Source organism: Palaemon carinicauda, chromosome 5, assembly GCF_036898095.1.
Source record: "Palaemon carinicauda isolate YSFRI2023 chromosome 5, ASM3689809v2, whole genome shotgun sequence".
Classification (NCBI taxonomy): domain Eukaryota; kingdom Metazoa; phylum Arthropoda; class Malacostraca; order Decapoda; family Palaemonidae; genus Palaemon; species Palaemon carinicauda.
This window is the reverse complement of record NC_090729.1, coordinates 181,414,323-181,429,120: the sequence shown is the minus strand read 5'-3', so window position 1 is coordinate 181,429,120 and position 14,798 is coordinate 181,414,323. Positions and strand designations below refer to the sequence as shown.

General features: G+C 36.2%; 2 protein-coding genes across 11 annotated transcripts in view; both read right to left on the bottom strand.

Moving 5' to 3' along the window:
* Positions 1-3,726, bottom strand: part of polybromo (protein) — a 118,785-nt gene extending 115,059 nt beyond the window's left edge. For 6 of the 8 annotated variants that reach the window (XM_068374419.1, XM_068374424.1, XM_068374425.1 and 3 more), the window contains exon 1: positions 3,599-3,718. In XM_068374419.1, the coding sequence (XP_068230520.1) occupies positions 3,599-3,609 (11 nt within the window). In that variant the 5' untranslated portion in view covers positions 3,610-3,718. Of the gene's footprint in view, positions 1-3,433; positions 3,502-3,598 lie in introns of those variants that run through there. The other 2 variants (XM_068374421.1, XM_068374422.1) reach the window with 2 other exon arrangements.
* An 8,074-nt stretch (positions 3,727-11,800) lies between these two features.
* The window catches only part of LOC137640694 (uncharacterized), an 82,967-nt gene continuing 79,969 nt past the window's right edge, over positions 11,801-14,798 (bottom strand). For 2 of the 3 annotated variants that reach the window (XM_068373187.1, XM_068373184.1), the window contains one exon: positions 12,015-12,150. Coding sequence is in view for 1 of the 3 variants with exons in the window: in XM_068373185.1 (XP_068229286.1) it covers positions 12,032-12,150 (119 nt within the window). In the remaining 2 variants the exon portion in view is untranslated. Of the gene's footprint in view, positions 12,151-14,798 lie in introns of all 3 variants that reach the window. The other variant, XM_068373185.1, reaches the window with a different exon arrangement.

Genomic DNA, 14,798 nt, shown 5'->3' with positions numbered 1-14,798 from the left:
ACTGTACAATTAAGAACATGGAATCCATATTAACTTTACCAAAGTGGCTTGGTTCATGGTAAGATCACATCATTCTAGGTTGGATTAGGAGGAACTGAGGTTTCAATGTTTACTATCAATGGCACATGGGTTAATACTAAACTACTATTACAAGATCTTGGTAAACATTAACCAGGCTTGACTATCATAGTCTTACCTGTGCCTACGGTAGCTATTTTAGCCTCAGGTACAAGGATTTGGTTTATAAATTTGGGCATAATAGCACCACACTGGGGTCTTTGAGGCATCCACGTGCAACTAGGGAATATCATAAATTAAAACTTGAAAGGTTGGACAACAAGGTGGAAGAAAGGAAACAGGTATAGTCTTGAAGTTACCTGTATAGGCCAAAAAGCAGGTGCAGCTAGGCTAGGGGCTCAAGGAATGCTGCAAATAAAGTAATAACTTTTGGGAGCCTTTGTAGATCGGTGGACCAAAAACTTTAAGGCTTTCTCTTCTTATTTTCTATGTATTCCGTAACCGAGTCACTCATACAACAAAACCCCCTAGTTTATTAAGCATATTGGTCTGTCGAATTAACACTTGTTGGTCCTTACTCAGCTGAAGTCGCTTAGCTCGCAATTTAACATTATCTCATTTCTCATATGTTCTGGCAAGCCGTACACGTAACACTACGCACGTTAGCGGCATGTTGTTATTTTAATTCTCTATTCAATAAATTAGTTCAACTGGTCTTTGCTCCAACGTGGGTCACTTCCTTCCCTCGCAATTTAGCATTTCCTCATTGCTACTTTCCTCTGGCATGAGGTAACTCCCTCATTTCAATATAATGAGTAATATTATAAAAATATATTGCTATGCTGAACTTGCATTACTGGTTGCATCACCACCATTTCAAGGGACAACCTCCACTTTTCTGTGGCGGACAGGATGGACCAAGACATGGCAAAGAAGAATGAACAGGGGGTTGGGACGAATTATGACTGAGAAAAAGTCTTTACATATGGCCCCGATTACGTTTTGAAGAATACATGAAAATGCTTCTATAGCAAATATGTTTGCATATGTTAGTTTAGAGCATTCATAAAAACTTCCACGTTTTAATGCAAACTATCTTTGGCATGAACAGTTTGTAAAAAACCAAAAGAACATTTCCTTCCCATTATGAGTTGATTTCCTGTCAAAAGAATACCACATTTCACCATTAGGACACTTCGTAAAATGGCCAGTGAAGTCATCAAGCAGTCCGTTATTAATGAATAAGAAGTAAACTCCCTTTGAAAGGAATGAGTAAAATTGTAAACAAATCTGGGTTTTTCAAGCTATCAAACTAATCATCCATGTAAAAAGGGCAGACTAAGTCAGTCACGGAGCTATATGTTGCCATCCTTGCGTCTGGGCTTCTAAGAGTGAGTAATGCCACACCATGCTTGGTACTCCCATCAACTAGCTTGAATTTTGAATAACAGACTTCTGATTGGATTAAAAAAAAAAAAAATTAATTTCCTCAGTCTAACAGGGTACCACTTGGTAGTTACAAAATATTGCACCTGCCGATTAGTTCGGTGGTCAGTAAAGCGTGATAAAAAACACCACCTACGGAAAATTCTAAGACCAATAAGAGCAAAAAAATCATGTAACAGAAATGAACTCAAAAGACATTAGGGTAACTATAAATATTATCAAGAAATTCTCAACGGTAAATACATACAAATGGTTTTTAGAATATATTGAATTGTTTTTATTCTATACAGTACATGCTTGCGATAGGATTGAAACTAAGGGAGTTAGGACAGGCGAAAGTAAATGAAAATGAAGGTAAGAGGCAGCGGTATTTGTGAAGCTTCATCTCACCTGATTGCACAGCAACTTGTAAATTTTTTGGAATCTACATTACAAAAATTCTATCAACTTTTCTTAGTATGATTTTCCCAGCAAATTCATATCAACGGAGTGAAAAAAATAATTTCTTTAACCTTCCCAATACATTCTCATCACCGAAGCGCCATTTACGATGAGAGCATGTGGGGAGGCATCTATGAATCTCTGAATAGGCCAATGATAAATGTTTCGGGGCGTATGTATGATAGCGGCCACCTGTATGTATGATGACAGCTGAAAAAGAATACAGCAGTGTAAGGGAGGTTGCAGGGGGTGTTAGTCCCCATTAGGTAAGGACACGGCTTGTAGGTTAGGTTGGGGGTAAATTTACGTTAGTTGGTGCCCCTATGTAATGCATGCGGGCGGAACTGGCCACTGATATACAAGGACTCAATGTTTCTTCCAATACATGTCTAATGACATATTTCTCTCAGATAATGAGAGCTCTCTATTACTTGGAGTGTCAAGGATCACCGAAATAACAATTCACGCAGTTGATATGCACGGCACATTCAGGTGCCTCTTGACAGAATAGAAAAATAGAGGAGCAATAGGATAATGTTTATTTGTGAGCAGAGAGAGCAATAGCAGAGCAGACCATTTTAAGGACATGATATAAACTATTGGTACTGTATGACATTTCAATTGTGACTCATGCAGCAGGCAAGCGCAGCACATTAATATACCAACTGCCAGAAAAGAGGTGCAATGAGATAGTTTACTTGCGAGGGATGCAAGCCATGGAAGAATAAATCCTAACCCCATGATCGCAGCAAACATGGCACTCATGTGACAAGATTGTAGCAGGAACGTTAAAGGAATTATTATTCGACTAGGCCTAAACATTGTGGGAAAAACATTAAGGTAAGTTGTTGGAATTGTCTTAATGTACATACCAAAAAATATATAAATTACAGGCGAAACGAATTCCAAGGCAGCTAGAAATTAGGAGCAGCTAAGGGGAAAAGAGAAAAATTACGACCCTTACAGTAAGCAATACATAGATTTTTTCTTAAATCGGTGGAGATTGAGTAGAACTTGCCTCCAAAAAGAGATGGCTGATAAAATGGTCTTACCCTTGCGTAGTCTTCTCTGACAATAGTACAGAAGAATTAATCCCTGAATCTAATGGATAACACTCTACAGGAGGTTGCCGAAATTAGATACTACCAGGTAATATACAGGCATTGAAAGGATATCTCAGTATGCAAGTACCCTTGTCCTGGGGGGTTTGCCCTAAGTTACAATGGTCCTATGTTTTAAGAGTCGATGCTGTCCTTCTGCCTCGTCAGGGACATTCTTAAGAATAGGATTTATTCACCTTTAACGTCCTTCTGCCTCGTCAGGGACATCCTTAAGAATAGGATTTACTTACTTTTAACTGCTAAATAAATGAAATTCAATAAAAATAACTAAATAACAAAACATAGGACAACACAGGTCACTTTCGTCCTCGAACAGCACGGAGTTACAATGGTCCTAACTATGTTTTAAGAGCCGATGCTGCCCTTCTGCCTCGTCAGGGACATCCTTAAGAATAGGATTTATTCACCTTTAACAGCTAAACAACTGAAATTCAATAAAATAACTAAATAACACAACATAGGACAACACAGGTCACTCTGGTCCTCGGACAGACACGGAGTGACCGAGAATGGCCCATGGAAAACTGGTTTATATTTACCAAAATTAACTGACACTGAGGTTTATGATGTACCTTATTAACATTGGCGGTAACTAATACTTTCTCCGTTGTTATTCCCGGAAACAATTATGCTTTCAATTAAATGGCTGGAAGGTATAATAGCATCTTACCTCAAACTGTGTTTGGCTTTGTAACAAACAATAACATTGAACCGCTAAAATGGTTCTTTTCTAGTGGAGGTTTTCTATATATATTTCTCATTAAAATTAACAATGTTGACTTATTTGAACTCATTTTATTATTTTGTGACTTTATTCTATAGTTTAACTACATATAACTAAATATTTCTCAAACATAAATTGTGAAGAAATAATACATGTCGGAAATTTCAAAAATCAATAAGAACATCAGTTTTCCGTGGTGCACGTTGTTATTTCGTTGGTGGACTAACTTTTATTAAAACAAGATGCATTGTAACAGGAAATATATTCAATTCACGTGCAATAATGCACGGAATGCATCCATGCCGCTGCCCAATCGTTTGTGGGAAGCGATGCATGCCATTAGGGTCATTTTCTTAAAAGAAGTCGGGACCTCTTTGTGCATTTGGTCCATTCTGCGTCCCTTTTCTTGCAAAGAGATAAGATGGTATTAGAAGGGTAAAATTTCACTTTAAAATGGAATGGCGATTTCAGAATTTTCTAGTTTCTAATATGATTTGACGATAGACTTGAACTGAGCTTATGGGGATACATTTTTCATTACTGAGGTGCATCTTTTTTTGTATAGCATCCATAGTTACGTAAGTCTCTCTTACTGTCCAACAAAGGGAGACGAAGAAAGGAACCCGTGATCTTAGATTAGGTTACAAGCAACCCTCATCCTAAATTATAATAAATTTCATTCACATGCATATATACAGTACACTATATATATATATATATATATATATATATATATATATATATATATATATATATATATATATATATAAATATATATATATATATATATATATATATATATATATATATGTGTGTGTGTGTGTGTGTGTGTGTGTGTGTGTGTGTGTGTGTTTGTGTGTGTGTGTAATTAGAAAGAGTATCCAAGGAAATATTCTTCATTTTCTAGACTCATATTACTATTTTCATTGTGTCCCTCACTATATTAAGCCTTTTGAATTATGAAATCATTACACCTATTTTCTTATATTTAAACTTGGTAAAAGGTATCTGGTTACTACCAGTACTTCATTATTCTTCCAGATGCAGAGGATGGTGATGAGATAACATTGTAACGTCACCTACTAAAATCTACCCAAAATACAACTGAAGAAATTACAAAACATAATAAACAGAGGAACAAAGGTTGGTTCTGAACTAATTGAATGACACTGGCTGCTTATTAAATCTAAAATAGAGTTTTATGTGCAATAACCCATCAAGCTATCACAACCAGTCGTCCAAAACATGTAAGAGAATTGCTACACATGGTGCAGCCAATGAATCCTGTAGACACGAGAATAGTTACAGGTGGTTTCGAATTATTGGAGCCAAGATGGCTGTCTACTGTAGGTTCTAAAGCTTTCCAACATGCTGCCCCAAGACTATACAACAAGCTCCAACTAGACATTCGAAAGACTGAAGATATTGTAAGGCTTTCAAGAAGAAACTGAAGACTTGTTTTTTAAGTGCTTCGATAAGGCAGGTTTGACATTTAAAACTGAGTGATACTCTAACTACTTATGAATGTAAACGATACACAGATCTTGTAGGTCCTATAGTGTGTAGGGTTCCCCTTTGTGATAGAACCAGGAAAACAGCTCTTAAAATTAAGTAAGATTATCATTATCACTCGTCTGACAGCCATGAAACGCTGGTGGTTTTAATGAACATTGAAGGAGCATCAAACCTCTACTATTTGTGACTCCGCTCAGTGGCCACTACTAAATTATCTGAGAAACCCATCCATTCACGTTTCCCTTATACTCTACGCAGCGAGAAATGGTCGATTGGGGATGGCACATGGTTTTAAACAGATTCCTACACTTATGAATATCTCCACAGATCACCCTCTGTCTCCAGTCCAGCTCCACTTCCTTACACGATGTCTCTGCATTTATTTTTTCTCTAATTTATATAAACTAGTGTACTTAAAAGATTGTATTCGAAATTATTCTAACTTTTGTTCCACACCAACAATGAATTAAAATTCAAGGCGTAGTTTCTGTATAATGGTTTCCCCCAACTCTAAACGTGGGACTTTCTTATAAAAAACAGACCAACCAATTTGTGTATCTGAACTGTGACCCAGTCAGAGTCAAGGTCTTGTAGAGGATTTTTTTTTTTTTTTTTTTTTGCCTAAAGTAATGAGATGTTTCAGAGATCCAATGTACAGATAATAGGTTATGTGTACAGACCTCAAAAGCAGGCTAAATAAAATTAATGCAAATCTTACCTTTAGTCTTAAATAAGCCTTGTGAATTAAATTCCATGCATATATTAATGCAAAATCCAATCATTTGTTTAGGCCATGGCCATTAATGAATTAGGGTGGGAGCCCAGTTGCAAATCGGTTTTATGCTGGAGGAAAGCCAAAAACACTGTGAAAACGACGTTTCGCGAAGAGGGAAAGCCACAAATGAGTGAGTTATACCATGAATTGTAAGGAAATCTTGGATAAGATTAGCAGTTAAAAAAATGTGATTCACATGTATGATTGCGATTGGAAATAATGACATGGGTTGGTCAATGCGATCATTATACCTTACATAGTGTACTGTAGGTACTACTAAAGGGCTTTTGTAGCATTTCATTGAACCCTGACTGCACTCACATACAGTATTTTTAGTCTTATTTTGCCTCTATTCCAGCTACCTTTATTCCATATTGCTTTCCAACATTTTAATATTTACTTTGCAATGCCTATTTTTATCTCATCTCTGAATAACCAAGCGACATGATCCAAATTCCATTAATCGAATACAAAACAAGTAAAGCATGAAGAAGTGCCATGGATAATTGCAGGATTACAGCCTATCCTAACTTGGGACATCATATCCTGTCTATTATGACCCTCATTATTTAACGTGGTCTACAGTCATCATCGTCATCATCTCATCCTACACGCCTATTGACAGAAAAGGCCTCGGTTAGATTTCAGTCGTCTCCATCCTTAGCTTTTAAATCAACATTTCTCCACTCATCATCTCCTACTTCACGCTTCATATTCCTCAGCCACGTAGGCCTATGTCTTCCAACTCTTCTAGTGCCTTGTGGAGCCTGCAGTTGAAAGTACCGTAAATTAAAGGTTAAAATTAATGGACGTTTGATGGTCTCAACTAACCTGGACACAAGGTTCTATTTTGTTTGCAGACGTGGTAACCCACTTTAAATCAAACAGAAAGAAAGCTTTTGGTCAAGAAGGTGACGAAATTTTGAATTTTATCTGGGAGTCTCAAAGGAACACACGCAAGAAAATGAATCCATATTCTAGTGTATATATATATATATATATATATATATATATATATATATATATATATATATATATATATGTATATATATATATATATATATATATATATATATATATATATATATATATATATATGTATATATATATATATATATATATATATATATATATATATATATATATATATATATATATATATATATATAAACGTCATATTGTATCTATATATTTGAATGCTGAAGAATAGTAAATTGAAAGCTCCTCAGCGCTACAGGTGAATCTAACATTACCGCCAACCATTTCTGACACGGCAAAAACAGCATACAGAGGTGAAAGCAGCAGATTTCAAAGCTTTGGAAAAATTCCTTTGACGGAAACTTGGAAACCGAACTATTTTGCAATAGCTTTGATTACACACCTGACTCGCCGTGGTTCTCTCTCTCTCTCTCTCTCTCTCTCTCTCTCTCTCTCTCTCTCTCTCTCTCTCTCTCTCTCTCTCTCATGGAAGAATATTGCTGTTAAGTATTTTAGATTTTATTCGGTGGCTCATAATTGAATACGATCATGGGGCTGTATACATTTAAGTGTATATGTATGGGGCCGTGACTGCTGTTAATATTTCTCTGGGGACACCCGTTTGGACAAAATATCTGACAATATATATCAACACATAGCGAATTAAATTTCCTTGTCATTTTAATTGTCATATCGTGTGTGTGTGTGTGTGTGTGTGTCTATAAATGCCATCATACATTAAGAAAGAAATTTAATGTCAAGACAGAGTATCAGCCATCGATTTTATTTCTCCTATGGCTAAATTCACCCACAAATTCGGGTACCAATTATATCTTGAACCGTGTCCCGAAGGTCAAAATTTTTAAATATAAACATACTGAAAAAATCATTAATACCCAAAATTTACATGAATGTTGAGTCTTAACAGTGCAGACGTATTCATTTCCTGAGCATAGCTTTATTTGTATTATAATGTTGAGTGGGAGAACTTCTTGTACGACCTAATATGGCTATTATTGTAAGTAAATATCCAATGCTATGAAGGTCGTCCAGAAAGTCCCCTTCAAACATTTCAACATTATTATTATTATTATTATTATTATTATTATTATTATTATTATTCGATATTGAGAAGCCGGAAGGGAACCTCAGTGTAATAATGAACTGGTGAAAGCAAAACAGAGCAAGCTGTATATTAGTTTTGTAAACAATCGAACAAATAGAACTAAAATAGGAAACGACATACTCAATTTTCAAAAGGAAACTAGAAATCTCTTAATTAAGCTGGTTTTTTTTTTATAGATTTTATAAAAAATGGATCAAGCTATTAGTATTTAATTTTCTTATGAGTCCCTGTGTAATATTGAAGAGTCTTCAAATAAGATGGAACACTTACAATTATCGTCACAGTTGGCTCGTACGCTGGACTGTAGAGGTAAGAAAAAGGCCCTTCATGTTCGGCTGCCAATTTCCCTATTGAAAGCGTTGTGAACGTTATATAGGTTGTCTGAGCAAAGACCTGACAGTGATTTCAGCCTTCTGGAAGCGTTTTACACGTTACAGTTGTCTGAGCAAAGTTCTGACAGTGATTTTAACCTTCTGGGAGCGTTTTACACGTTACAGTTGTCTGAGCAAAGTTCTGACAGTGATTTTAGCCTTCTGGGAGCGTTTTACACGTTACAGTTGTCTGAGCAAAGTTCTAACAGTGATTTTAACCTTCTGGGAGCGTTTTACACGTTACAGTTGTCTGAGCAAAGTTCTGACAGTGATTTTAACCTTCTGGGAGCGTTTTACACGTTACAGTTGTCTGAGCAAAGTTCTGACAGTGATTTTAGCCTTCTGGGAGCGTTTTACACGTTACAGTTGTCTGAGCAAAGTTCTGACAGTGATTTTAGCCTTCTGGAAGCGTTTTACACGTTACAGTTGTCTGAGCAAAGTTCTGACAGTGATTTTAGCCTTCTGGGGCGTTTTACACGTTACAGTTGTCTGAGCAAAGTTCTGACAGTGATTTTAGCCTTCTTGGAGCGTTTTACACGTTACAGTTGTCTGAGCAAAGTTCTGACAGTGATTTTAGCCTTCTTGGAGCGTTTTACACGTTACAGTTGTCTGAGCAAAGTTCTGACAGTGGTTTTAGCCTTCTGGGAGCGTTTTACACGTTACAGTTGTCTGAGCAAAGTTCTGACAGTGATTTTAGCCTTCTGGGGCGTTTTACACGTTACAGTTGTCTGAGCAAAGTTCTGACAGTGATTTTAGCCTTCTTGGAGCGTTTTACACGTTACAGTTGTCTGAGCAAAGTTCTGACAGTGATTTTAGCCTTCTTGGAGCGTTTTACACGTTACAGTTGTCTGAGCAAAGTTCTGACAGTGGTTTTAGCCTTCTGGGAGCGTTTTACACGTTACAGTTGTCTGAGCAAAGTTCTGACAGTGATTTTAGCCTTCTGGGGCGTTTTACACGTTACAGTTGTCTGAGCAAAGTTCTGACAGTGATTTTAGCCTTCTTGGAGCGTTTTACACGTTACAGTTGTCTGAGCAAAGTTCTGGCAGTGATTTTAGCCTTCTGGGAGCGTTTTACACGTTACAGTTGTCTGAGCAAAGTTCTGACAGTGGTTTTAGCCTTCTGGGAGCTTTCTACACGTTACAGTTGTCTGAGCAAAGTTCTGACAGTGATTTTAGCCTTCTTGGAGCGTTTTACACGTTACAGTTGTCTGAACAAAGTTCTGACAGTGGTTTTAGCCTTCTGGGAGCTTTCTACACGTTACAGTTGTCTGAGAAAAGTTCTGGCAGTGATTTTAGCCTTCTGGGAGCGTTTTACACGTTACAGTTGTCTGAGCAAAGTTCTGACAGTGGTTTTAGCCTTCTGGGAGCTTTCTACACGTTACAGTTGTCTGGGCAAAGTTCTGACAGCGACTTTAGCCTTCTGGGAGCGTTTTACACGTTACAATCGTCTGAGCAAAAGTTCTGACAATGATTTTAGCCTTCTGGGGGCGTTTTACACGTTACAATCGTCTGAGCAAAAGTTCTGACAGTGATTTTAGCCTTCGGGGGGCGTTTTGCACGTTGCAATCGTCTGAGCAAAAGTTCTGACAGTGATTTTAGCGTTCTGGGAGCGTTTAACACGTTACAATCGTCTGAGCAAAAGTTCTGACAGTGATTTTAGCGTTCTGGGAGCGTTTAACACGTTACAATCGTCTGAGCAAAAGTTCTGACAGTGATTTTAGCCTTCGGGGGGCGTTTTGCACGTTACAATCGTCTGAGCAAAAGTTCTGACAGTGATTTTAGCCCTCTGGAAGCGTTGTAAATGTTTAATCTTGGATGTAACTAGCGAGAAAAAATTGCAATTTTTCGTGGAGCCCATAAGCTAATTGGAAATTTTGGCAGCTTCGCAAGTAGACTACCGTAGATTCGAATGTCTTCTGCAGCTTTTCTTAATGATAAATGTTTTTTTTTTTATTATTATTTTTGAGTGGTTATAGAATGATATACTCGGCCTAATTTGTGGACGGTACTTACACAGTTTTCAAGTGATTATAGAATATTATATTCGGCCTAATTTGTGGACGGTATTTCCAGAAAATTTCATTTATTTTTGTTTGTTTCATTATTAAAATAAGGTATTTTGATGAAGAGTTCGTTTTTTAGACCAAACTTTTTTGAACGAGGACAAAATATATTGTTAGGAAAAGTTTTTAATTTGTTGTAAAAGATTTTGAATGGGAAGCCATTGATAGAAAACTTCTCTAGAAACCAAATTACTTAGCAAAATCTAAAAAAAAGGTTAATCAAAAGATTTTTAGTTTTCCTTAAAAGCAGATTGAATATCCCTTTTCCCGTTTTAATTATACTTGTTTACAAAATCAATGCACAGCTTATTACCACCGGTAACGAAGTTGGAAGGAGGTTAAGTTTTCGCCACTGTTTTTGTTTGTTTGTTTGTGTGTGTTTGTTTGTGAACACCCTCCTGGCCACAATTTTAATCGTAATGAAACTTGCAGGGTTTAACTGTTATGTAATAAAATGGAAATGATTAAATTTTGGAAGATCAAGGTCAAAGGTCAAGCAAAATTTCCAGTTCACGTAATCAGCCATAAGTTTGAATATCGTTGTCACAGAGACTTCAAACTCGGTTTATTTGAGTATATGAAAATCCAAGCTAATTAATACACGTTAAGGTTAAAGGTCAAAGTCAAGCAAAAGGTCGAAAAATAAGCTGCCGCAGCGGAGGTCTGCGCTCTACTGAGTGCCCCTCTAGTTCTAGATTGTTTTGCCTTCTTTCACCCAGGAACAGGATTATAAACACGTTTGAAACGTTGTTTTATCGGCGATGGAAATGAATGTATGAATGTCTGGCGTTGTCGTAATTCTCCAGTTCCTTGTTCTTGTTCTTCACCTTCTTCTTATTATTATTTCATGGTATATACACATCTTAGATAAAATATACAAACGAAGATTTAAACTTTATGGAAATAAGAGACCATTTGGGAGCGTCCAAATATCTATAAAAGGTATTGAAGAATAGGTGGCCTATTTCAGGAGAATGCTATATTTCATGTCAGAGTTCAACATTCCACGTTTATTCTACAACAATAGCAAGAGAGATACATCTGGTCTGAAAAAAAATGCCTTTAACAAAGGTCAACATGTGCTGTTGTTTTTGGAAACCTATGAATGAAGAGAAATTAAGACAAGTATTCATTTAGATTGTTGTCAGAAAATACTAAATCAAAATTGCACACGATTATGAAAATAAATGATCAACTTATAAGGTACGAAGTAAAAGACACGGGACATTTAAGATTTATTCTAATGATAACTTAAAGTAAAATAAAACAGGTAACAATGAAAGGACACTAGAGGTATCATTCTTATCATGATGTCGAATCGCACATCAAAAGGAACTGAGGACCAATTATTCCTTGGAAAGATAAAACATCTTATCTCATCACTATCCTTCCTGTTGGTTCTGTCATCCATTTCGTAATACAACAAATTCTAATGTTCCTACTTTTATAAAATTCTAAACACACGGCTGTTGGACGTAGTTGAGACAGAATCCCCTGTTGTTGCTTTCAGTTGGGACAGACGTTTGTTCTCTGTCATCTGTGTGGTAGACCAACACAAATGGCTTCACCTGACCTGTTTGAAAAGCGAATGCAATAGTTTTCAATTTAGGATATTGGTGGATGACTTGTTGATAGGAAATAGGAGATAAAGGTATGACTAAGGCAATTAGTTTTAGCGAATCATTAATTCTAGAATCTATTATAAAAACTGACATTGCTGAAAGTCTAAGAGTGTAAGAATAAACAAGACTCTATTTGGGAGATTAAAATTTTGATATTATCAAGGTTCGTAAAGGAAATAAAACGTATATGGGACTCCTGAAATGGTGAAAAGAGATGCTCGTTTTATGAACTGGCAATTTTAAAACTACTATTGAAAATCAATTATAACCATTTCAGGGATTCTCGTGTGAAAATATGCCTCACGAACTGAAGACTTCCATGTTTTCTATGTGCTTCGATCATGGGGATTTGGCAATAAACGAACAATAAAGAGTGTGAAATAATGAATGCTTTGAAATGTATACGATAAAATTAGTTACGAAAGGTCCTATAGAGAGAGTAGGATTTCTCTGCAGTATAGGACCAGAAAAGCAGCCCTTAAAGTAAAGTAATTCGGGAGATCCTTGCCGTAATTCCCTGTCGTTCAGGTTAACGGCCATCTTTCACGCATCATGATTCGATCCATTAGCAAATCTAAATATTATTTTGCCCACTATTATTGTAAAGACAACAAATAAATACACAAGACAAGGAGTAAAAATATACACCAAGAAGCCCATTGGACTTAGCAAAGCAAATCTAAATATTCTTTGCCCACTATTATTGTAAAGACAGCAAATAGATAAATGAGATAAGGAGTAAAAAATATACATCATCAAGGTGCCCATTGAACAGAGAAATTTAGATGTTTAGGAAGATCAGGCCTGAATGCCTTGTGGAAGTATTGTGGGGAATGTAGTGACCACCACTTTACAGTAATTCAACTTACCCATCATACAGCCACTTCCTCATAAATATACCCACACCCTACACATACAGTATCCCCGCAAAGACCACACAAAAAGTTAGCTTTGCACTGACACTTCATTCCACTTTATTATTATTTTTTTTTTTTTGGTTTACTAAATCATACAGAAATTAGTTCATGTACATACAATCTTTCTAAGGGACGAAACTATGGCAAGACACCATTCACAATAGAAAAATATCACCAGAAAATAAATACTATGAAGTCAATTATCTCGTTGACTTTTTCATTTTAGTTATTATTATTAAAAGGAGATTAACCAGCCTAGTGAGTAAAGCCGTGTCAAGCTCGACTCTCATAGAGCTGGCCCGATTAAATTCAGGAAGAAAAATCTATCTGTTTATTTTTTGGGGTTAGCAGGTATAAAAAAAGAACAAAAAATGACTTTTCTTCTCTTCGCTCCTCCCAGCCTGACGAGGGATTCAGCCGAATTTGGTTGGTACTGCTAGGGTGTACAACCCACCCACCCACGTTAGCCTATCCTCCACAATGAAAATATTATTTATATTTATGCTAAATAAATGAATAAAGCAAAATATATATAAAATATAATGAGTAAAAAAAATATATAAATTATGAGGTAAAAATTTGTGATAAATAGAAATTTATTCACCATAACCTTTTCAAAACGTATCTACTAATATGAAAACAAACTGGTAAGGCATTCAATTTTAGAGAGAGTTTGTGGGATATATTATCTGTAAATGAACATATTTAGTTGAAGGTACGTTAAATTAATGGGCTAAAAGTTTTCCATTTTTATCAAAGAGATTATAGATTCAATCCAGTTAAAATTAAGTTTCTTTTCCTTAGGCGTTACTATGTGGTCATAATGTCCTGGAATAAGTCTGCTAATGATGTCCTGTCTCTGGAAGATGATGATAATAATACTGAATAGTTGAAATTAAAATGAATGAAGTCATATACTGTATTAAGTATGATTTAATGGCTCCGATAAAGAAAAAAAAAACAGGATTAAAATGAAATAGCCCTGAAAGGAAAAAGTACGATGAAATGTCATTAAAAAAACTAATCCAACAGGTAAGTTGTAGTCAGATCGCCACTAGACACTCGAAATATCAAGTCTTTAACATACCATATTATTATGATGCAGTTTTTGTCCTGGATACCTATCTCACCGTTAGAGAAAAGTAGTTATGTTACTAAAAGATTCATTTACAATGTTTAAAAAACCTTAATTTTAATCGGAAATTCTCCGTAAAAATATACCGTTTCCAGCAGAATTTCAGTTAAATACAGGCGACCGTAATTTTGCCCTACTGTGTTATCCTCTTTTACGGGTTGGTGACCGTAATGTCACTCCTTCACGTCAATAGATCTGTTTCTAAAAAGGTAAATGCCCGGCAATATTTGTTCCAGGATTTTTACCGTTCTTTACAGAGGCAATTTTTGAACAGAGTAGAACGGAAATCCACCTGACGCATAGACAAAAATATTAAAATATGAAATCGGAAACACTTTTCCATGAAGCTAAATTTTTGATTGATCAACAGAAGGATGCAGGTATAGAAGTGACGTTTCCTGGCTAGTACAGTAGTAACGTGTTTGCCTAGCATTCGCATGGCAAGAGATCGATCCCCGCCCAGGACCGTGAGTTTAAGCTGTTTACTGGGGAGGCTACTGCTGTGGTAGGGCACCACAGTGGGGGGTTGGGCTTGCCCGGCTGACGT